The sequence below is a fragment of the Hippocampus zosterae genome, chromosome 9, assembly GCF_025434085.1.
Source record: "Hippocampus zosterae strain Florida chromosome 9, ASM2543408v3, whole genome shotgun sequence".
Taxonomy (NCBI): Eukaryota; Metazoa; Chordata; class Actinopteri; order Syngnathiformes; family Syngnathidae; genus Hippocampus; species Hippocampus zosterae.
Window position 1 is genome coordinate 19,319,523 of NC_067459.1, and position 25,718 is coordinate 19,345,240.

At 43.3% G+C, this 25,718-nt stretch overlaps 1 protein-coding gene across 3 annotated transcripts in view; it reads left to right on the plus strand.

The window, feature by feature from the left end:
• The window catches only part of acap3b (ArfGAP with coiled-coil, ankyrin repeat and PH domains 3b), a 50,605-nt gene that overhangs the window by 1,668 nt on the left and 23,219 nt on the right, over positions 1-25,718 (plus strand). For all 3 annotated transcript variants that reach the window (XM_052076518.1, XM_052076519.1, XM_052076517.1), the window contains exons 2-3: positions 21,798-21,855; positions 25,416-25,535. In XM_052076518.1, the coding sequence (XP_051932478.1) occupies positions 21,798-21,855; positions 25,416-25,535 (178 nt within the window). The remainder of the gene's footprint in view (positions 1-21,797; positions 21,856-25,415; positions 25,536-25,718) is intronic.

Below are 25,718 nucleotides of genomic sequence, written 5' to 3' on the forward strand. Positions count from 1 at the left end.
TTGAATGAAAACGGATGGATTTTACTGCTAAATTCATCTGCTATGAATCAGAATATTGTCTTTATGCTAACATAGAACATATTACTGTTAAGATTTTTTTTATTTGACTTCCCCTTTAGTGGACCAAAAATAAAGAAGTCAATTTACTTTGATTTTTTTAAATGAATCGGCTTTTTTTCATTCATTCATCTTCCGAGCCGCTAGATCCTCACTAGGGTCGCGGGGGGTGCTGGAGCCTATCCCAGCTGTCTTCGGGCAGAAGGCGGGGAACACCCTGAATCGGTTGCCAGCCAATCGCAGGGCACACAGAAACGAACAACCATTTGCACTCACACTCACACCTAGGGACAATTTAGAGTGTTCAATCAGCCTGCCACGCATGTTTTTGGAATGTGGGAGGAAACCGGAGCACCCGGAGAAAACCCACGCAGGCCCGGGGAGAACATGCAAACTCCACACAGAGAGGCCGGAGCTGGAATCGAACCTGGTGCCTCTGGACTGTGAAGCCGACGTGCTAACCACTGGGCTACCGGGCCGCCCTGAATCGGCTTTTGGAATTTTATTCTGTCATCTCTGAATTGACATCAGTCTAAAATAGTCATCTGTATCGGTCGTGCCCAATCTGTCCTGTTAGTTTTTCCTTTTGCTGTGCTTTGGTGCTGGACGCTGCACGATAACTTGCCACAGTCTCCACTTGACTGCAGTGGCCCCGGTTTGGATCTCATGCAAATTTAAAATGTAGCCCTCCACAGACCTCTCTGGAATTAAACAAAAGTCTGTTGAGGTTGCCCAACAACCACATGCTGAGAAGTAAATTCAAGAGGGACATCAGGTGTGTCTCATTCCGAATGATGCCTTCAATGTGGCATGGTTTTCACAGTTTCCCATGGTTCCATTTTGAAGTGGCAATTTGATTGTCTCAAAAGGAGGCAAGCAAATCGGGTGTTGAACGCTGTGCTGTTCCTATTGGTATGAGGTCGTCCCTACTGTTTGAGGCTGTCTTTTTTTTTTTTGTTTAGTTTTATTTTGTCTGCTGTGTATGACCTCTGCTGGATTGACTATTCAGCTGGCTTGAATTAAACTCATTCCGCCATTACTTGATCCAAGATGTGCGTTCGGATTTCTCAAATCCTGTTTGAACATGTTGGAACCATAAAATGATGTTCGCATGCATCAGGTCGGGCTCATCCAATTCAAAAGGATATTCTTCATCATTGCAAGTGACTGAAGCAGGTCGGAATGTTTCAAGCCGTGCGGCGTTTCCGTCTTTATCGGATTGGCCGTCTTCTTGGCTGTGGTGGTTGTGTCATTTTCGAAAAGCATCCTGAGAGTCATTGCTGTGTGTTCTCCCACGCCCGATGCTCGAGCGGCTTCTTTACGCCCACTCCCAGCAGGTTTTAACTTGTGCAACTTCTTCTCTGTTTTTGCATGACTGCGTGTGTATGGGAGAGGATTGATGGTATGCTGAGCATCCGTAACGCAAATCTCTTTGTTCATTGTCCTCGTTTTTTTTTTTTTTCTTCCAACCTCTTTGTGCCGTTGTCCTGCCTTGTCTGTGCGGCCCTCACCTGCTGTGTTCATTCACCATAACAGTGTGGGGATAAAGCTGGTGCACCTGCTCGGCGTGGTTGGACAAAGGGGTTGTCAATGGATTCCTTCGAGGCCGGCTCATTGTTTCTGCTTTTATCGCACGGGCAGGTTTGGGTTCATTCCTTATTCGGCATTACTGTTGCTCATAGTTTCAAATTTTAAGGGTATTTGTTGATGAAGGGGTGTCTTCATCGTCATCACCAAAACGTTTTCATGTAAATCAGGATGTATTGAATACATTTTTTTTGGGGGGGGGGGGGCCGAATCCATTAAAATTTCATTTTTTGAATTTGAAGTGGAGTTTCTAAAGCAGGGGTGTCAATTTTTTTTTTTTTGTCACGGGCTACTTCGGCGTTCCGGCTTCCCTCAGAGGGCCGGTCACAAAACCTCAACGTTATTTATTACCTGTGACAATTTGACATTTCGGTACAGATTTCAGTAAGAAATATGATAGTTGACGCACATGATTTGCTCCCGCGGGCCACATAAAATGACATGGCGGGGCCAGATCTGGACCCCGGGCTTTGATTTTGACACCAGTGTTTGAAAGCATAACGGCACTTTTGACCAAGCTGCTCACACAAATGTAATTTAGGGCAGCCATTTTGGCTTGCGCACCCACTTGCTGTCGACTGAAAATGACGTCGCAATGCCGATCGGCTCGGATAACGACTGTCACCTTGGGTTTGGTCATGTGACGTTCGCGAGCTACTGAGCCCTCTTAGGCAGTGTGATGTCATTTTCAGTCGACCGCAAGTGGTAAAATGGTCGACCCCTGAGATGGATAAAACTGGTAGATTTTTATGCTTGATTCATGTTCCACCAACGCAATATTAATCAGAATACTGTATTTAGACAAGTAGGGGGGTGCATAGAAAATCTTCGGGCTGGTCAATAATTCAATGTCAATATGTAGGATTGCACTGAGAGAGGCACGCAAGATAATTCCGTAATCAAGCCTACATCGTATACATCTGTCAATGTTTTCAGATTGATTTGTTTTTTTCACAGAACCGGAGCTTTGTGTAGGATTGGTATTTAGCTCCTGACACTCTGCCTTAACAAAACCCCACATGCCACACGCTTCAAGTCCGTGTTTTCGAGCCGTCTTGTAAAAATGAAAAATCGCCTCACGTCATATTTATCTCAGGTCAGCGTGTACACAGCTGCGTGGTAAAAAAAACCCAACACACCAGTCTGCTTCCTACCCACCCTGCAGCATGCCCCCCCCCAAACAAGTTGAGCGGCTCACCTTCATTCAGAATGTGACGCATAAATAAATGTTTCATTGGGGAACAATGTGACGCCATTGAAAACGGTGTCCTCGTTGAAAACCTCAATTAGATTGAGGACAAAATCATTTTTACAGTACAAAACGGAGGTTCCATAGGCAATAGCTGCGCAGGCTTTTATTTAAGAGGAACGTACACAGTTTCAATTCTTTATCTTTGCACCTGCTGGTGAATGTTGTTCAACCTGCTCGATGGCTGATAATATCAACATCTCATCTCCGCATGCTAAGCCGCACGTTCAAGCCGGGTTGTATGCGGCTCGGCAAAAGCATCATTCTCACAAATTCAAGCACAGAAGGGTATTTTTGCACAGAAGGGGTTTCTTGTGTTTCTCAAAGCGAAGCAGGCGTGGAAGATGACGCTGTTGTTCCCCAAGGCTTTCTTTCTGGCTCGTCTTGAGCGGTTGCTATAGTTACTTGCAAGAAAAAAAAATAAAAGGATGAGCGGTCAGATCCTGTCTGGGTATATTTATTTAAAAAGCCTTAAAGGTTGAAAGTGTAGACAAAAGAAGGAAGCAGCATTTTTTTTGTAACCTTTGGATTATTGAAATACAACATTTGGTTTCTTATCATTTTGAAATTGATGTGATTATTTTTTTTCCCCAAATGCGCTTTAATTGCTATCGGAAATCCACTGACTGAATTATTTTCTTTTTTTTATGTGAATGCTGGATTGTGGCGGGATGATACATCTTTCCTTATTTTGTAACAAGGAGAGATGCTGACTTTCATTCATTCATTCATCTTCCGAGCCGCTTCATCCTCACTAGGGTCACGGGGGGTGCTGGAGCCTATCCCAGCTGTCTTCGGGCAGTAGGCGGGGGACACCCTGAATCGGTTGCCAGCCAATCGCAGGGCACACAGAAACGAACAACCATTCGCACTCACACTCACATCTAGGGACAATTTAGAGTGTTCAATCAGCCTGCCACGCATGTTTTTGGAATGTGGGAGGAAACCGGAGCACCCGGAGAAAACCCACGCAGGCCCGGGGAGAACATGCAAACTCCACACAGGGAGGCCGGAGCTGGAATCGAACCCGGTACCTCTGCACTGTGAAGCCGACGTGCTAACCACTGGACTACCGGGCCGCCCAGATGCTGACTTCAATAGTGAAATTACTGCGTAAAACTTCTAAGGTGAAACACAATCTTTTTTTGGGGGATTAATTTTAAAAAAAAGTATAAATATTCTTCTCGCCGTCATCATTTTTACGAATCCTTTCAGGGACAGCGGTTGTTACTACAGTGGAATTCGTATCATGTTATCAGATTACAGGGTGCATGAAAGGGTTAAAGTCACAGAAAATGGTTCAAGGAAAACCTTTTTTGTGATCAGAGAAGTGTGATAGTTTTGGCAGTTGTAATGGAGAATACGGAACAAAATTGACCAAAATCACGTTTGTGGAAAATTTTTAGAGACTCAAACATGAATAAATCAATAAAAGGGCTTCATGATTTACTTCAAAGATTTTGAAAGTGCTGCGCTGCCATCTCAGATCTGGCTCCCCGACTTGGCTTAAAAAAATCTAGTGTCTATTTATTGACGGATTAAAGTGTCCCCTCGATGCTCTGGATATCTGTCTGGCGCCGTGCTTTTTGCATAAATGTCTGGATTACTTCCTTGCGTCATAGTTTTTAATTCTGCATATCGTGTCCTCACCCGTCTGTGATGATGCCGCCTGAAAGATGAAAATGCAGCCCTCAGAAATGAGAGGCGGGAAAGTTGTCTCCCAGGATTGTGCTGGAGTCTGGAAAGTGTAACGTGATGAAGTGACAGCAGAATTGAAGTTGTCTTTTCACACAATGTCCTTGCTGCTCAAAAGTATTTGGGGGAAAAAAAACCACTTTCAAATCCCCCCATTGACCCTATCAGCAAACATGAAGAAGGATTCCAGAGCACTCGCATTAAGTTCAACCACCGGCTAGGATGTGCTGCGACAGCAAGACCCCAACAACTGTTGACGTGGAATTATCCAGTACTGCTCCAATGCATAGCTCCGCTTAAGAATTCTGCATTTTCCTCTGAACTGCTTGCTTTATAAATCTGGCAAAACACCATGAATGAAGCAACTAATGCGTTTGGCCGTAATCTCTGCAGATTTGCGGGATGGAGATGTAGATTTTCTTTCGAAGGTATAGCCAGGTCAAGCAATTTATTTCTAGTAGATGTAGTCGCTTTTGTGATCACAATAAATTTGTGGATTGATTTGATATTGTTTGTTCTTACTTCCGTCTTTTTTTGTGTGAAATCTGATCTCGACTGAATTTTGATGAATCGTGGCTTGAAGCAATTTGTTAAAAATAAATGCATTACTTGGCTGCAACCAGCAGAGGCGCTGTTGTTTTCGTTTTATCTCGGTTGTGGTCTGAAGAAGAGGGTGAGGGTGACTTGTGGGAAGCTGAGCTACAAGCCCGCGGCAACTACAATTATTTTACTAATGAATTCATCTGTCTTTTTTTTTGGGAGGGTAGGGGGTGTTAATCAATGATTTAGATTTCTATCCCTTTGTTCAAAACCGGACATTATTTCAAATTGACATTTCAGCAAATGCCCACACATAAACTGATTATGTCCGAAACATGTCACGAAATCGGCAAAAATATTGATCGTGATTTTCCAAAGTAAAAGTAGATCTTTGCAAATGTCTTATTTGGATCAAAAATAAATTCATGAAAAGAATACAGATATCAGAGATTTGCTCATGTGAGGTTGAAATTTTGAGATTTTAATGTCTCTTACCAATTCATCGATTAGTTGTCGATGAATTGAGGAATTGTTGCACCTCTATTTCAGAACATTTTTCGAGCGTTTCTCCAGGCTGGGGGGGGGGGGGGGGGGGTGGATGGTATCATGGTATCAGGTTACAGGGTGCATAAAAGGGTTGAATAATATTCAAATACCAGTTGATGAGTAAATGTTTAATTTTCTGGGCTATCACTGCGTTGACAAGTCTTGAGACGCACATCAGCGAAATGACAGAATCAAGTTTCCCCGAGTGGCCCAGTGCACAAAGCGAGGGCCGTAAAAGCAAGCTTGCAAACGTTTTTGGTATGGCTGAACAAGAATTGTGGGCCAACAAGCTCTGACCTCACAAATGCTCTTCTATTATGAATGACCCCCCCCCCCAAAAAAAAAAAAATCACAGACACAACTCTTGTTGAAAATCTTCCCAGAAGAGTGGAAACAATTTTGGCTATAAAGTGGACGGGTGGGGGTGGGGGGGCACTTTATTGTCTTCCATTTTCACTTTCTGGAGCACTAAATGTCGTCTTCGTCCTTGTGGAATCATGTCATCAGTTCAGATTTGCAATTAACAAGCACCTTTTGGTCCAAAAGAGCTTTCCTGTGTCTAGTAACAAAGCTCCCTCCCTTTCAGGAAAGTAACTTTTCAAATCGCAATCAATCCTAAGAACCGTTTTAACCTTTTATTGGCATGAGTGCTTGTAAAAAAATATATATATCAAGAACGCCTCTCACCAGATCACATCAATACTCTGTGTCCGGCCGTGCAAAGTAGAAGCCTCTCCTCACAAGTGCAGGAAGACTGTCTGTCATGTCGGGAGTATGAAACATTCCTGCTAGTTCAAAGACTTGCGGAGATGTTGTGGCACAGCGGAGGGCAGCAGGAGCCTCGCTGTTTGTTCTGACAGACTCTCAAGCATATTGCTCACCCGTGGTTGTATAAGTGTCTGATTTTTACGTTTTTGTGAAATTGTGATCCACCCCCATCAACAAAGTGACTGCCGCCTGTCCAGGTGTCAAAGTCACATAACTGTGATTTACATTGCTGATTTTTTTGGGGTCATTTTTCCGATGCGTCACGGAAGAAAAACATCATTTCTTCTTCGCCTCTTTGGTGTACTTTCGGCACTGCATTCCAGGGTTAAATTTCCGTGGTGGGTATTTTTTTTTCTTAAACACGGGCTTCCGATTTATCGTGGTTTTGTTATTGGCAAGAATAATCGGTTAGGTTTATGGAGACTTATTAAATATATCGTGTTCCAGTGCTGCCCTTCCTTTAAAGGGGAAGGTAGTGATGCTGCAGGCAAGCTGTCACTGATTTGTGATGGACTTTGAGTTCAAAGGCTGATTCTCATCAGAAACCGCTCAGTCCTTTCATTCATTCATTCATTCATTCATTCATTCATTCATCTTCCGAACCGCTTGATCCTCACTACGGTCGCGGGGGGTGCCTATCCCAGCTGTCTCCGGGCAGTAGGCTGGGGACACCCTGAATCGGTTGCCAGCCAATCACAGGGCACACAGAGACAAACAACCATCCACGCTCACACTCACACCTAGGGACAATTTAGTGCGTTCAATCAGCCTGCCACGCATGTTTTTGGAATGTGGGAGGTAACCGGAGCACCCGGAGAAAACCCACGCAGGCCCGGGGAGAACACGCAAACTCCACACAGGGAGGCCGGAGCTGGAATCGAACCCGGTACCTCTGCACTGTGAAGCCGACGTGCTAACCACTGGACTACCAGGCCGCCTCGCTCAGTCCTTTTAGACAGGAAATAAATGAGAATTGAATATTGTTTGTCTTGAGCGGCTCCATTAATGATTGTCGACTTTTCAGCCTCCGATATCCTTGAGTACTGTAGTGGGATTATGTTTGTTGAGATCTCCAATTTAACTTCACAGATGTTTGGCCCAAATTGTCCAACTTTCGTTGGATTCGTTGTAAAAGGTTTGATTGCAATTTTAAAATGAAGCAAAGGTAATCTTGGGATGCCATTGCCGTTGAGTTTTGGTGACATTGGTGTCAGACGGTTTGTTTCAAAATGTAAACACATCCTATTCTTCATGATAGACAAATAAAAAAGCGTATACATTTGTTTGTTGATTACAGCGAAATTTGCCCTGTCCAGTAAATAAGGGAGCTGCCGCACCAAACCAGTTTGAAGATGTATTTGATCCAGCAATTTAAAGTTAAAAATAAGCTGAGAATCGGATCACGTTCAGAGTTCAGACACATTTAATTCATTCTGCTGTAATATCATGTTTTGAGACCTAGAGCCGTAAGAAGTGTTACATGTTGTCATCACTTCCTGAAGCTCTTGATTGATGCCCTTCATGCATAGATTTTTTTTTTTAATCTGTATGTCTTAGAGGAGATCTGCGCTTTTGAAATATCTTTTCATTGGCTACTAATGTATGGCCTCATCAGTTTGATGGATTTTTATCGATTATTTTTTTTTATTGCCAACATTTGCTGAATGCAGTGTAAACGCCATATATCGTAGGAATCACAACCACCGTATTATTGTCTGGTGGTTAGTCCGGACTGCGTCCAAATTTCTAGTCCAGAAAAAGGATAGAGAAATGACCGCGCATCTCTTTTATTTGACACAAAACACGCCCCTTTAAATGAAGCATGTCTGAATGCACAATTGCGCGAACCCCTGTGCGATGCGTGGGCCGAGCACATTTTTCTTCCGTACGGGGTCTTTACATAACTGTGGGACACAACGGTAGCTTTGACATCTTTGAAGCACGTGGACACTTTCACTGCACCTACGATGAAGCAGCTTTCCTGTCACTCGGCTGCACGTGCCTCTGCGGGTACTTAGCGTGGAAGCCCGATATAAAATGGGATTATCGGCAAACCGCGCTCTCCGATTAAATCAACTGGATAGTTGACACACATCATGAACGCTCGCACACAAAGTGTCGCCCTCGCACCCACCAGTTGACTTTCAGGCGGATATGAAGTGTTTTTTTTTTTTTTTTAGCATATACAGCTACGTTGATGCATATTTATGATATACTGTATATAAAAAAATGGGACAAACCTTTCCTGCTTGTTTTATTGCAACCGTTTTATTTTTTGTTGCTATCAGACTCAGGAATGACCTGATTCTTCAGTTTATTTTATTTATTTTTTTGTTCAACTCAAGCTGCAGGCACCATCTGACCTCTGAACTCCCAAATTCATTCTGGGAGTCGAGATCTCGCTTCCCAGGAAGTCGTTAAATGACAGACACCAGTCGCTGTGCAATATGTGGAATGGATCTGTGTTAGGCCACGCATGAATAAACGCTCTCAGGACTTTACACGCTTGTACACATGTTGAACGCTGAGAAAACAGCGGAAACTGAGAACGTGTTTGTTTTTCGCACTTTAAAGCTCAACCGAGGTCATATAGGTGTGAGATATATTTAAAACAGGGTCATTTCCTGGGTTGAAAAGTTTAGCCGAGTCAAGCTAACTCTGCAGGAAAAAAAAGGTAGGACATGGCATATCCCAAATGTAGTCGAATCGAAATAAAAGATAATTTTCTGCCAGAAAGAGAACCTCGACTTCTTGCCGGTCCGCCGAATTTTTTGGAGGCTTGTTGACTCACAGTGTCAATTTGGACTCGGATGAGCAGTGGACTTTGCGGGACAAGTTCTATGACATGCTCACTTTGTGAGGTTTCAAACAAACAAAAAAAAGCATACACCCATTTGCGCGTTGTTTGATGATGAAAATTCACTGCCTCTACCATTAGTGTGATTGAAGTGGATGTTTGTCTGCTCTCAATGTAGCAATCATCTGGTGTCATTTACTTCTTTCTTCCTGCCTTTGAAAAAGGACAGGCCGACTCGCCTGAATAGAAGCGACCGAAGTCATCTCTCATTCTTTTGTCATCTTCTCTTTCATAACTCAGACAGATGCTCTTGTTTGTTTAACTTTTACTTGCCCTGCTCTCCCCCTTCCTGCCGTGATGCAAATTCATCATCGGTCATGCTTACGGTGTTTGATTAGATTGTCTACGTGTCTCTCGGCTGTTACAAGTGAACGCGGTTAAAGAGAAGTGACGCGGCATAGCGAAGAGAAATGAAGAAGAAGCTTTTAACTCGGAAAGTTGTGGTCCGATTAGGGCAAAAGTGGGTCAGTCAATTTCATATATGTTTTACAAGATTAGGAAGACTGCAGTGACAAAAGTGGAGAATGCCGATGTGCAAATGGAACAGAAAAAAGGCGACCATTGGCGAGGGAAATGCGAATACACGATCAGCCCACTAATGAGTATGATTCTCATTTGTTGTTGTTGTTGTTTTTTTTAACAGGAGTGAGAAATACTAATTTTCTATAGAAAAAAAAAGTTTATTAGATTTAGTTCTTGGAGGAAACCGGAGAAGACCCCCGTAGGACCAGAGGACCCTCACCCTCTTCTTCAGACCACAACCGAGATAAGACGAAAGCAACAGCGCCTCTGCTGGTTGCAGCCAAGTAGTGCTTTTATTTTACAAAAATTGCTTCAAGCCAACGCATGCAAACGCAGAAAGGCCCGAGCTGAGATTCAAACCGGCAACCATCTTGCTGCGAAGAAGCCGTGATGAATGTTCTGCCCAAGAATCTAAACATCCATTGTCAATCAAATCTCAGCAGGCAGATTTATGGCTGCGGCTCTCATATTGGATCTCATTAAATTGTATACACGGGGTTTAATACAGAGAGTGTTTTTGTTACGCGTTCATCAGCGACGAGAAGAGGATGCAGCTGGTTGCGCACGAAGAAGACGGCTTATTGAGGGAGGGTCAGGTGTGGATCGTGTCCAGAAATGATGTTGAGCCTGCGAGATTTACTTTGGCTCACCAAAGTCTCACATCTGGAATCCGGTGGATCTCCTCACATTTAGAATTGAATTCACGAGATTTATTTGAGCTCTGCTGTTTAGTTCGGAAGTCTGCGGCTTTCTTCACATCTCTATTTCTAGTTTTATTGCTCTTTTTGTTTTTTTTTATTCTAATCATCGATTCGGTTTCTCTCCCTCCGCCGATGTGGACTGCTGTGTATGGTAAAAGCAAAGCGTTTTGGAAGCTGACTAAGATTATGTTCAATGAAACATGTTCCTCCCTTGGTTATTGAAGTGGTTTTGATTTCCCGCTCATTCCTCGGTGTGTCATCATTGATCATGCGTCGCACCAGCCCCTGAACCTCACTGTTCCAAAAAAACATTATGGCGCCGAAAACCACACGTGTGATTGAATATCCAATCTTCCAAACAAGACAGACGCTAATTTAGCTCTCAGATACGGTTTGGATTCCCTTGTCAGAGGCCATTTTTTTCCCCCTACATTCTCCAGCTTTCGCCTTTGCCTCAGATCTCCGCGGAATTCCTTGTAACCAAATGACAACATTCCCATATGCCTTGTCAGCAGTCGCACACTTTTCTTGGATCCATAACCTTTCCCTCGACCCCCTCCCACCCCCTGCAATGTCACACACGTGCACTTTTTCGTACTGGCTGGGAGGGTGCCTCTTTCTATTTGTTGGATGGATCGCCAATCCTATTCAAATTCGAACAGCTGAGGCCAAGTCACTGATCAGTAATGGACAGTTTGTCTTGGGTGTAGGAAGGGAAGTATTATCTTATTGCATTGGAATGTGCATGCAGAGTCATGGCGGGAAACTCAATGAGTGAATGCGTAGATCCCATTGGACTGGCCAGATGCAGCCGGATGAACGAGAAGGTTGTATCGGAGAGATTCTGGGCTGCAGAAAGAAGGGAGATTAAGATCCACCTCTGGCTGAAAGAAGCACAAAATTTCACGGCAACCGCCGCCAGAAGTTGGAGCAAAGAGCATTGCAGCTCACAGATGAGAAAAGTGATTGCATCGGCTTATCGAAGAGGAATAAAGTCACACTTCAAATTGTTTTTTTTGTTTATTTTGCAAGTTAGTTTGAGATTTTGATCACCCAACTTGTAGTTGTGTCATCTGGTGTGCCGTTGAATGAATGCTCGCCTCGTTTCAACTTGGTCTGGTTGACAAAGGAATTTCAAGATTCCACCACGTGTCGTTTGCTGCAATTAAACAAAATAGTTGGAATGTTGTTGGTCCGTTTATGGTAACATAGTGTCATCTGTTAGAACAGCTGATCCCTCTCCGTCGAAACAACAAAAACAGACAGCAAAGAGAGCGCCAAGACAGGATTTTTCAAGGCTTTGGGGAGCAAACATGATTTGAAAATGTTGTCGAGATCGATGCCAAATGTAAGATGATTCAGACTTTTCATGCTAAATAATCTCCTAACCATGTTTTTTGCGGGGGGGGGGGAAAATCAGATTCTGCCCATCCCACAAAACGAGACAGTACAACTGCATAATTTCTCTGAATATATCAGAAACATGATTGGTTATGCTATTTGACGAGAATCCATTTTCTCTGCCATTTAGGAATCATGAAGGAATTATTAACACTCCATCTGAATATGGGCCAGGTGTCCCAATTCTTATAGTCTGTTCATGCATCTTGATGGCATTCTGAAACTCGAATGGACATGAGTTCTGTCCTCAGAAGTGAAAATCTATTCTTTGTATTCACCCGTAAAAGGATATTCTCAAGGACCGGAAAACCTTATCCTCTGTGTCACGGGAGGTACTTTGCTCGGGATGAATTGGCAAATCAGGCCGACCCAAATGGAACATCCTCCATTCAAAGAGGCAATGCGAACTGCTGTTTTAGTGTAAATGTTTATGCGGACAAGATTTGTGTGCTTTGTGTGCAGCCATTCTGTGTGGCCCCTTCAGCAGATTCCATTTCCTTCCTCACGACACACTCACAAGATAAGGAGATGTGTTTGTAGCATATTTTTAAAAAAATATCAGTCGAACATTTATCAGGTGACCCCTTAAATATATCCTCATTCATCATATAAACTGTTTTAATGTAAGGGGAAATGCGTCATTTCCGCTTTAAACTCAGTTTTGTGATGAATAAACCAGCCATTGAAGCGGCTGCTCCCATTTTCATTCAGATTATGCCCACGGCATCGGCAAGTCATGCGACACAAGCATCACTCCGTGAAAAAAATAAATTGGCACGATGTGGGCAGGAGGAAAAAGTCTGGAAAGTACCGGAAACGCCCAAATTTTGATGTCATTTCACACTTTAAAAAAAAAATTAAGTAAAAAATGTACCACATCTGGATGTCTACAATCACCAATGCAGACGATAGGATATCCATGTTCGCTAAGTTGATGTAGCCTACCATAGCTAGTTCGAAAGTATTGTCATGCCCCCGCAAGCGGTCACTGTCTGTACAATTTCAATTGCTATATCAGAAAACGGCAATGAAACAAACACACAATTAGCACATTCATTTACGAGCTGCCGATGCCTACTTCTCATGCCGAGTCTCTTACCGCGCAGACTAGCTAACAGGTTAGCCAGTTAATATTTAGCCAACTCTACACAGTCCTTCTCTGACACCCAGGTCACTCACCATGCCCTTTGAAGCCACACACACGAAAAAGTCACTGATACTACAGTGAACTATTGTGAAATGGCAAACCCCAATGAACAAAAATGATACCTGTAACTCACTTGTACATTTTTTGATCATGAAAGTACATTTTTGCTTTTATTTATTTGTGGTAGAATGATTGATTCTAAAAGTATACAACAAGATAAAACTGCAAGTTTTCCTTTTTGTAAGTGAACATTGTTATACTAAGCCTCACAAACATGTTCGGACATTTTAGAAATGAAATGGGATAAGGACTGGGTAACTCCTTATATTGTCCCTATGGACAGTTGTGTAAAATGAGAACCTTGTACTTCCTGTACGTTAGCATTATGGGTACGAACTGATGCTTTGCAGTGGTGGCGTGAATCCAAACTCCTGCACTTGATCACCACCACTCAGTTATCCAACTGACAGCTGTGACGTTTTGGTTTTCTTTTTCTGCGCAGGCAGCTCCACATTGCTTTTAGAATTCTATTTTCTCTTCCCTGGCTTTCTCCTGAGGGCATGCGGGGGTGTAATACAGAGATGGTTTGGTCATCAATTTGGCGTCAACACTGTGTGGTGTGAACATTTTGTGTGGAACGGAGAGAAAAAAAATCTAATAGGAAAAAGACACAGACCGAGGTCTCCACATTGGCAAGATTATCCCGTTTTATTGTATATTTTATATGTTCAATAAACAAACAACTGATCATTATTATCATGGCATAGACAATTTTTTATGTTTATTTTTTTCGTACAGCTCATTAGACTGTGTGTGCCTAATGATGTGGCCAGCCATTATATCAGCAATCTCAAATCTTATTTCCCATTTGTTGAAAGAAGTGACGATTGATGCCTGAAGCTTGATACGTTTTGTTGTTACAGGCTACTCGTTAGATTTTTCTGTCAATGTCCGGACTTGTTTGTCTTCTTGTGAGGTTCCATCCCAGCCAAACACAGCCCACGACTCTCGCGATTAGATACCGTCAGCTGGCTGTAGGCGGGATGGACGCTAAGAGCACAGAAGTGACTTATGGCTGGGAACGGGAGCATACAGTACACGCCACAGGGAGTCTTCTCCTTCCTCTTCAATTCTCAGGCCGCCTGCGTCAATGTGCATTTGGACTTGTGCTCAGTTTTGGGGGGCAGTGAAGGTCAAAGAGGTGGGCCTTTGACATTCAGCTAGTGTTGAACTACATTTTCTAAAGCGCTCTACTCCATCAGACAGTTTTTTGGCATATTAGTTGTACTTAAACATTTCAGAAGGAGATATAAATGTATATTACATTTTTTGGAGTGTTTTTGATCTCGGATGCGACCATTCATCCATTTTCCAAACTGCTTATCCTCACAAGGGTCGCGGACGTGCTGGAGCCTATCCCATCACATTATAAAATTATTTTTTGTTGTTTTGATAACATTTCCTTGACCTTGGAGAAAATGAACTTGACCGAGTTCTATTTTTTAATTTGTTATTTATTTTTTTTAATGAGGATGTCCAAATGTCAAAGCATGAATAATACTGTCTCGGGGGCGGGGGGTGTACCACAGTGCTGGTCTCTGTGCTGGTCATGCTCTTCTTTTTTGACCAACAACTGGTTGTGCCGAGTCATTTTGATGATCTCTGTGATATGACTCCAGTCTATCAGAGTCACATTCATAGTTCTGTATCGTTCGTTTTTTTCGCATTTCCTCTTAACAGAGACGTGGGCAGTCGTTTACAGTGTGTGGTGAGCGAAGATGTAGAGCCACACATTCCTCTGGGTGTGTGAGTGCAGCGTGACCCAACATGATCAAGCCCTTGAGCTCGTTGTGGTTGAACGTCAGAAGTTTCTGCTCCGCCTGGGCCACAGCTGTGACATCAAAACTGGTTGAAACGAGCAATGTGCATTTGGGAAAATGTCGCGGGTATATCAAGGGGAAATTAATATTCAACGAATTGGCAAATCTTTCTTTATAGTCAGCCGTCAATTTTCGGTCGGGCGATTGTCATTAGGGTCGTCGATGAGCGGGTGCCTAACCTAGCTTACTTTGGGCGTGAGGCGGGGTTCACCATGAACTGCTTGTCAGCCATTTTCAGCCTTGGTTCTAAAATGTTTGTCGAATAGAAACTGTCAGTCCACTATTTATTCTAAGAATATTGTCCGCCATCTTACTGTATGCTAGATGTGTTCAACGGTAGCACGGTGAACAGCGGTTAGCATGGTGGCCTGCATGTTCTTCCTGTTCTTGTGTGGGTTTTACGCTACTCTCCCACATTTAAAAAAAAAAATATGAATAGCTGTTCGTCTATGTGTTCCCTGCGTTTGAGTGACGACTGCACAAACTGTACCCTGCCTCTCACCAAAGTCGATACAAACAAGCGGGGTAGAAAACGGATGGATTAGCATTAAACATAAGATGCTATGCTGTGCTCAAGAACAAGAGGGAGCAGAACAACAGACTGAAAGACTTCAGGCGGTACGGCCGTGTTATTCTCTGTACAAATCATATAAAGTGATAGAAAACAAAATCAATGCTCTAAACTTCTGTTTGATGCCACTTGTGAGAGCAACTGCTTTTTTGGCGGACAACTGAAGATTGCTGTTGGCCTAACTTGGCTTTTTAACTTAAAGTGATGATCCAGTAAATCAACAAAAGCCACACAAAATTCAAAAGAAGTAGTTGACTCGTTGATTTTTGTGCCAGTCACTAGTCGAGATCCATTTTCCTATGCTAATCATCACAACGTTTGAGTGTTTTGGTGCGTGTCAAGGGACGGTGAGCACACACGCTTGGCAACATGTCCTAGTTGGTCCACCAATCGTTTCCCAGTATCCCATCAAAATAATATTGATGTTGTTATTTCAACATTAAACGGACTACATGGTTCCGTTACCGCACATTTGGGAAGCATCTGGAAGTGAAGGACGCATGCTTGGATGCACTTTGGAGCGTTTTGTTGTTCAGATCATTTTTACTGTCATTTCATGACTCCCCAGTGTCTTTTTCGGACTCGCGTGTTGACAGCACACATAATGGAAGTCGAACGTAGGGCTTTTCCCACGGTTAAACCGTTGCCCTCCTGCCCTGGCACAGAAGAGCGAGCCAAATGTTGCACTCTCCAACAAAAGGAAGTGCCACCTGGTTTGAGATGCCACCGGATTATGTTCGAGAGAGAGATCATTTCAGCCCGCTTCACGCTCCCGAGGCCTTCCAACACGCTTCCTGCCGGCCGGCTCTCCGGAATGATATAATGACGTTTCCACATCCCTGATGTTCTCTGCCAGAAATATTTATACATGCATTGAGTTCATAGAAAGTGCAACAGGGAACAGCAGAGGAAGCCATCTTCTCACTTAGCTCTGCGTTTGCGGTGATTCTTTTGTTCTATCCTGTCACCGCATCATTCGAGGCGTTCATAAATTACCCATTGACTGGTCATGTGTTTCAGTGCGTTCGTTTCAAAGGTTGAAAGTGAAGCGATGATTCAAATCTTTTTTTTTTAATTTGATTGATCTGGTCATTTCAATGCAATTTTTAATGACACACAAAATGTACTTGAATTTATTCTTAGGGAGCTCAACCTCCAAAATAGCACCTTCAAAGATAAGTTAATTTTTTTTCCCCTCCCACACCATATTGAAATGTGTATTTATTCATTCTAGGCTAGCAATATCGAGACTGCGCGGATTTTGGAGATCCTCGTGGATCACCAGTCTCGCCCATCTATGACTTGTATTAAAATCACATGACACACAAGTATCATCCTCAGATGTCGGAACAGTTAAATGTTTTTTCTTGGAAAGACTGTGATGCTTGTTGTGTGTTTGGAGGAAGGGTTGGGGGGTGGGGCTGGGGCAGGGGGGAGCAGTGAAGGCATCTTTGTAAGCCTCGCAAAAGATACCAGTGTTTGCCTTAACTCGCAATTGGCGTCGAAAGGCATCGTGTTTTGGCTGGTGTGCGTTTCAAATGTAAGGATCCTTTATTTCAAGGCTCTTTTGATGGAGACTGAGCTCGTTTTGTGTGCTCTTTAATGGTGTGGCGATTGCGCGCCGACCTCGCAAATTGTCCAATTGAATGCACAAATGAGTTTCCTGTTCTGTTTCATTGTCATCTCGTAGACAGACTCGCGCGTGTGCTCACAAACCCGCTGTGTCTGCAGCCTTAACGCATGCGCACGAGAAGACACACTAAGAATGAAATGTGCTTTAGAAATCCGGTGTTCCAATTATTAAAGACTGACGTTTCATCGGGCTAATTTTTTAGAGTGCCTTTTACGGAGCGTCACAATGTTGCGCATGATGGCAGAACAAAGACATGAGGGATGGGATCTTGGTACTTACCCCGCCCTGAAAACCACCTGCTCACACCATTCCAAATATCGGCAAACAAAGCAATTAGGCTACGGAGGAGTGCTTTTTAAAGCAAACGCTTGTATGTACCGTATGCCGACACCTGATGACTGCAGACTGGAGATTCATTTGACAATTATTTCAAGCATTTGTTTAAATCTACAGTGTGTGTATCCCGTTGCGATATTAAAATGCATTCAGGATTTTCCCAAAAAGTAAAACTAAAAAGAAGGAAGCGATGTGACGCAAACCTGCCCATAAGAGCCATCCTGTCACTGGATTAAAACGCACATTTTTTTTTTTTTTTTTTTACTGAATATCAATGCAAGCTACGGGGAGTGGCGAGGAGATGCTCAAGAACAATCATGTCAGGCAAAGAGGAAATTGGTCAGTTTAAAAAAGGCGTGAGTAATGCCGATGCCTGTTGCCATGGTGATTTGGGTCAATGAACGGTTGCTATGGTTGCCTCCCTACTTGGAATTCCGAGAAGGGGATATTTTCACGCGTGTGCAGGCCGAACTTGTGGGTGGAGGATGAAAGTGTGTAATTATAAATGAGGTGTGTGTGTGTGTGTGTGTGTGAGAGAGAAAGAGATTGTTTTTTTTTTTTTTGGTCTCGAAAAATAAAACACTCTATCACCAATAGCCTGCAAAAGTTTGTATTTGTCAGTTGTTTTTTTTTTTTCTTCATCAGTTCTACCAGCCCGGCAGTCGTCTTTCTAAAATCTCACAGTTCATTGATCCTCTGAGACATGAAAACATTGGAGACGTCAAGAAGTTCTATATTGTGGGTCTTGCGTGTGTGTGTGTGGGCCTCATCTGTCATATTGCGCTCGTGAACCATTTTTGTGCGTGTGTATACGGGGGTAATAGCAAGTGCTTTCATCCACCTGATGTCTGTCAAATAAATAAAGAAATAAAATGGGTCATTGCCCATCATAGCTTGATCTGCTGAGTCAGATCACAAATACTGACAGATTAAAAAAATGTAGGGATTAAATATATCCAACTGTTGGGAACACACCGAGCTTTATCACTAAACAAATATATAAATATGCATTGCTGGACTTGTTTGAAGCCAGATGGAAATGCTGCATTTCTGTTTGGACTAAGTGTTTCTTTTTTTTTTTTTGGTTACTTTGTTTTAACATGCGTCCAGTCCGTCGATGTGTAACAGACACAAACCATTTCATCTCATTCATGGCTGATGCCCTGCTGCATGCGAGTATTTTTGCCGCCGGGTCCAAGCTCGACTGGTATCAGAGACCCTGTTGTTCCTGCCCCCCCCCCCCCCCCCCCCTGTCTCTCTCGCCCTTGATCAGACGCTCATGTGGATCGGATGCCGTGTGACACATCGAGTCTGCAAGATACAGCGGACTCGGTGTGTAGACGGCAAGATGTGCGTGTGTGTGTGTGTGTGTGCGCACGTGGTTACACTAATGTGAAGAGATGCAGGAAGATCTCCACGCAAGGGTCATGGAGGAGGAGGACACACACACAGAGTGACAGGACCAGAATAGACTATGAATGGTTGTTGGGTCTGATGAGTGTGCATGAAGGGCACATGAAGCTCCCCCTCCCCCCATTGCTGATAATGTTAGACCTACTGTATGTTACCAATGGCAACAAGCATGTGCCCCCCCACCCCCGACCCCCACATTTTGACTGGGCTGGTTAGCTGCATCATCGTTCTTAAAAGCTTTAGTTTATTCTTTATACAGTCTGTCCACACGCTGATGGTGACAGCGTGAACATTGAGTATGAATGGTTCTTTCTCTATATGTGCTGTAAGGTTGACAAGCGACAAGTTCAGGGTCAGAGTTGAACCTATTAGCCAACTAGTTGATGAGTTTGAAGCTATAAGTCGAGGAAGTGCTCATCACGCAATCTTGACGTCTCGTCTTCTGATTGGTCAATTGGCAGAGGACTCACGACTTGCCCGACTGCTGTCGTCAGTGGACGATAATATTTTAGTAAGAATGAGACTGGTAGCACGGTGGCTTGCATGTTTTGCAAGTTTTGCAAGCCTCTTCAAAGTGAAATAGAAACGGCAATTTAAAAAAAATAGTTTTTTAAATTTTGAGAGTCTGATTATAGTTGTCCTGTCTTAAAATATGCAAAGCTATGAAACACGTGACCGGCTAGCTCGTTGAAGAGTAAAACGTGTGTGGCTCCTACTAACCGCTAACAACTACATTCAGCATAATGGTGAGTTCTATTTTTAATCATTTATTTTTGTTTGTTGAAAAAAAAACACATTATTGTTGATGACCCCAAAAGTGTACAAAAAAAAAAGATATCTGAAGTAAGCAGAAACAGGCTTTAGCTCCCAACACCCTGAACACAATCATCAGTACAGGAAATGGATTGATTGAGGCATATATGTTTCCACACAAATAATTGAGGATGCTTTGAAAAAAAAATATTTCAAAATGTGCTTAGTCACAAAAATAATTAAAAACTGCTTAGCTTAAATCCTTTTTGTCTGTCATTTTCTTTCACACTAAATCGTAATTTTCAATTAGTTTCTGCCAATCCCGAGTTCTATTTTGGTCAATGCTGAATTGCTTCGAGGCTTTTGCTCTGAAAGCCACTCTACATTTATTCAGAAGTAACTGGGGCATCACATGTATTAAAGCAGGGGGGGGGGGGCGTGGGGGGGTTAAACTGACCATTATTACCTCTGTAGAAACTATTTTGATATCGGTCCACCCCATTCTATTTTAGCATCATTCATGATCATGCTGGAGAGTTATTTGTTCTCCCGATTTAAATCCCGCAAGTCTCTCGTGGGGCGGCACGGTGGATCACACGTCTGCCTCACGGTGCAGAGGTGCAGGGTTCGATTCCGTATCCACCAAGCGTTAAAACGGTTACATTGGAGCTGGAACCCAAGCCACATTGAAGGATGCCTGCATCCGCCTCGTCTTTCCAGCTATTGGCCGCCACCTCCAGCGCACGTCTCATTGCCAGTGTGGCATGCGTGATACTTGATTTAATGAGATAATGGACCCCCGCACCGAATAGCTGTTTGACATTGGACGTGTCTACTGCGAGCTATAACGGAACACCACGCAGATGTGTTTGATTCCCTGCTTGAGTGAAGAGCCGCAAGTGAGGGTTGGTTTGATGGTTGACTGTGCATATCCGCAACAGTAGTCAAGTGTAAAAACGTGCACAGACTGACACACACACACACATACACACACACATACACAACGGACCTCCTGCCCAGACCACACACATGCTCGCCCCGCTGTGGTAGGAGCATGTTGTTCTGAGGCAAATTGGATAAACACATTTGTTTTCTCGCCGAGTGTGCCTGTGCATCGCCAAGCCATTAATTCAAAAGTCCGGGAACAAAAAGGAACTCTGTGAGTGTTCCTCTCTGGAGCAGGTGTGCGAGCATTCCAGCTTTCTTGTTCTGGAATCGTTCCGAATTAGAGTGAGACATTGAAGCGAACTTGAAATTGGAGCGGCGACGAGTGCGGTCAAGTGTGTTCCTTTTCCAGTTCCGCAGGTCAGCTCCGCAAATCAACGTGTAACCCCGGCGCGATCGTGTCGCAGACGAGGCTGGCTTTGCCATTTAATGATGAGGTCATCGCCATCCTTGAAGGGTCTGGTGATATGAGGGGGCTCGTTCCAGCAGCCCGTGCGGGGTGTGATGCTGAACTCTGGCTGGATCTAATCCAAATAAGCTCCTGCAGATGTTGCCATTGAGGAATTCACATAAATCCGAGCACATGTTGAATAATGCTGATATTTTTACTTTCTAGATTTTTTTCTGAAGACCTTTTTGACGTTTGCATGCGTTAGACAAAAATCGGAATGTTTTCTGACTTGTTGCATTCTGAGGTGCTCTTATCCATGAAATACGAGATGCTGACTCCGAATGAAAACCCCCGTTCCTGTTCCTGCTGCCTTTGTGTTTACTTTATGAGCGCCGAAACGAGGATCTTTAATTCCGCATGATGTCATTCATTGATTTTACAGCTGGGCCATGGCCACTTATCTTCATCATTGGGATTAACGCGCAAGTCTGCGCAACTGTAATGGATGGTGTCTGGTTGCAACCGGGTTGAAATACTGTCGACGCTACGCGCTTGGCTAAAACGGCAAACGGCGCCGTCATCGGGCAGCGTCACCATAAATTCAGTCAATTCAACACACTATTTTTTTTTTGCGTGTGTACAAAGACGGCTCTTGATCCATTAATTGATCACTCAAACACATTTGGAATGTCATATTTTGAGGTTCGACCGCCTAAGAGCTCGACTTTGATCGTTTGACAAAAAACAAAACGCGTGTGTGCAAGTCTATCATTATTTCACTAACTTTTGTTTATTCTTGTCTTAGGGCCGGAATTGATGATGTGGAGACAGACGTGGTGGAGATCGAGGCAAAGCTGGACAAGGTATGTCTTCCCCCCCCGGATCCTCCACTGTACCGGATTACTAAAACAAATAGGTTTTTGTGTGACTGAATCCTAATGTTCCCCTGAAAAAACTGCCATCAGCGCTTAGATGATGTGTGAGCTCTAATTGCTTTTCTTTGTATCAGACGATTAAAACCAGATGTGCGATGCTCCGTCCAATTGGCTCGTGCATAGCCAAACAACACCGAGTGGAGCATAGAAACATTCGCGGTCACCCGTTATTACTCTGTTGCCATTTTCTATCCGTGTCAGTGATTTGACAATATGCCAGAATAGAATGTTTATAATAATAATAATGCATTTTATTTAAAAGCGCCTTTCATGCCACCCAAGGACACTGTACAAACAATAAGAAAATACAATGTAATGTTTATTAATATATAGATGTGTAGCCATCGTCATAAATAATTGTTGGATTGTTTAAAAGCAAACTTGACATGCCGAGGACATGTCCTCGTGCACGATTGTCTTGCTCGATTAAAATAATACAGTGCTCCATGTAAAGTGAATGTACGTGGCTAATTGTCCCCTGGGTGTCTCCGAGCTGAGGTAATGCCTCTCTTAGATCAACAAAGACATTTTTCTGAGTCAGAATGTATTAACTACATTACATCCTGAGTGTGTTCTCATGGTCATTTAGTATGATGCCATATTTTGCGCTACGATTTATCAACGGAGGAACGTAACTTTACTAATCTCTTATTTGTGTTTAAATGATGACAAACTACAGCATCATGGTGCAAAATACAGCCTACTGTGGCGTTGACACACTCTCTTGCTCTGTGGAGCAGCCAAAGGTCCGGCCGCTGGTATGACTTTTTTTAAGACGAGCGGCAGTCAGAAAAGCGGATGCTAACGAGGCGAATCTCTGTTCTCACCCACCACCATTTTATTTATTTTTTTTAGGAACTTAAGATGAACTTTGAGCGCTTGAGAGTTGACGACCAAAACATCTTAATTCATTCGATCCCGAGTCAATGGCACAATAATGCTCGAGTTGGACCATTATATAGTGTCGCAGTTCTTTTGAGTCCCGACTTTGAATTTGGTCTTTGAGATAAAGTGTGCAGTTAACCTCAGGGTCATCAATGGTTCTGCAATTAAATTAGCAGGCTGGTGGGTCACACATTCCCATCCGCCCACTCACAAAAATTACCCTCCCAAATACCTTGGGACCTTCTGTTGAACTTTGAATGATGATCTGAGTCACCCCTGGGGGAGAATTGGGGGGGGGTTCCATTCCGGTCATTTGTTCAAGCAGCAGGAGGTCCTCGCACTGGTTTGATGGGATGTCCTCACACTGCCTGAGGCGGTATTCTGGCTTTGACCTGAGCACAGAATCAGCAAATAGATGAGTTTAAAAAAAAAAAAATTGTATGATATTGGATAGGTTCCAGAAAAAATCACAAATAGGAGAATTGGCAAACGATAAACAGCAAATACCCAGGGGTTCACTGTATGCCTTTTTTTTCCCCGGTCAATTAACCCAACCTATTTGGTCTTATTTGAGCAGATGTAGCAATGCGATTCCCAAGTGGAGCCCCTGTGGTTCTTTCGGCCCATTTGTTGACAAGCTGACACATATATGTGCCTGTAATGGCCATGCTCAGACCCCGGGGGCTCAGTGCAGCACACGATGAGATCACTTGCCTCACGTCAGCCACCTCATTGGGTGGATTCAGACATAAGCAACGAGCAACGTACATTTAATTTTAATGCTTTCTGTCTGATGTTCACTTGGCTTATGTATATACACGTAAGGGCTAATTAGGCATTCTGACTTACATGGTATCTTACCAGTAATTCCGTGACTGGCCATTGCTTACTTCTTTGTGAGCATCCACGAAACTACAGAACATTAGGCATTGCCCGATGCTGACGAGCTTTTGCACTGCATGAGATGATTAAAAGGTTTTATTGACTCCCTCTTCTGCATAGATTTCAAGTTCCCGGCAACGCACTCTTTCCAAGTGCTGTAGACGGTGCCATTCTGCCGCGTCATATTATCCGCAAAGTGGGAATGCATCGTTTTCACACAGCACTCTTGAGCTGTCTGCACCCCATAATTTACATGTTTACACCCTCAAAGACGGCTCACTTCTTTGCGACTTAGCATGTGAGGGGAACATTTTGCTGAGTTACTTTACTGCCTGAATTCCTAGTCTGGAATTACCTAATCGGCAGCTTTTGTTGGGAGGGTTGCTTTTTTCCCCCTTTTTTTTTCTCCAACCCCCTTCAAATAAAACCAACAAAAAAAAAACAGGACATTATTTCTGGTATTTGTCAAAAGTGACATCATCGCGCTTAAATGAGTACATGTAATGCCTTTCGTTGCTTGAAGAAATAAATCATAGTCAACAAGTAACACCAATTCAGTTTTACTTTTGTTCAGCCTTAACATTCTAATAATTAGTGAGAGTTAGGTTGTGCTGGTTAATTGTTCCCTTTTTTTCCTGAGCAGTATATTATTAGAACCAAACACTCGAGATAAAGTAACGAATACTATGTGTTCAGTTTGGCGGATGTGAATTCCACAAATGAAGAAAAAAAACAACACTTTTGGAGTGAAAAAAAAAGAGTTGGCAAAGAAACAACTTGAGTGGCCCAGTACGCTTGTAAATATTTAGGAGTGTTTCTTTGGCCAGTCTGCGTCTTTCAAATGACAAGCACAAGTGAGTGCCTTCAAAGAATGTCAGTTGGAATGTGCAGGATGTTGAGCATGGACTGTTTACACTTAAGACGATCATCCCTCACTATTGTGCAACGGGCTACAAATGCCATTCGTGTGAAATTTGTGTGTAATGTAAATATATGCCGGTACCTGGAAGAAAAAGGATTCAGTTGTGCCATGTGATGATGTATTCTTGCACACTGCGCAAACCAGTTAAATTCGGCACCCCTTACGTAATAGCGCCATCTTGAGTCAATTGCTTGGAAACAAATAACATACACATGTGTGGATTGAAAACATAACATTCTGGACTAGGGGTGTCAAACTCATTTTTGTCGCGGGCCACTTTTCAGTTATGTGTTCGCTCGGAGGGCCGTTATGAACAAAAACGTTTAATTTTATTATCACATTCTTACTTTTCTAGGTAACAAAATGATTCAAAATCTCCATTTCATTTATTACACATCACCATTTGACATGTTTTTAGCAAGGATCATGCCATTTGACACACATGATCTTCTTTCGGGGGGCCACATGAAATGATGTGATGGGCCGGATTAGGCCCGAGGGCCTTGAGTTTGACACCAGTGTTCTCGACCAATCATCTAGATTTATGAGGGAAAAAAATGACTAAATGAAATGCTGGCCAACAGTGATGCTATGTGATTTGAGTTGTGCCACAACTCAGGTGTGTGTTTTCTTTGTAACTGCCAGTCTACCAAAGCTTTGTTTGATTTATGTAACCAGTGTGACTATTATTATCATCCCAGTGTCGCATTGTGTAAAGCAGGGAATTTTTTAATTAAATAGAGCGCATCCTTGTTTTTTTGTTTTTTTTTTGGTCCACTTTTGGATTTGCTCCCTTCAGTTGGTGAAGCTGTGCAGCGGGATGATCGAGGCCGGCAGGGCCTACGTCAGCGCCAACAAGCTCTTTGTCAACGGCATCAAGGACCTGTCTCAGCAGTGCAAGAAAGAAGAGATGGTATCGGTGAGTGAGCACACGTCGCTTCTGTCGCCATGTCGGACACACACAAACATACAAAGTACGAATGTAGGTCGGGGTCACCTTCTCATCTGTCTGACTCGAACAGGACATTCCGGCGGTTCCCCACATGAATCAAACAAGCAGAGCTCCATAAACAATATTGTCTAGACAAGGAGCCGTCCAGCT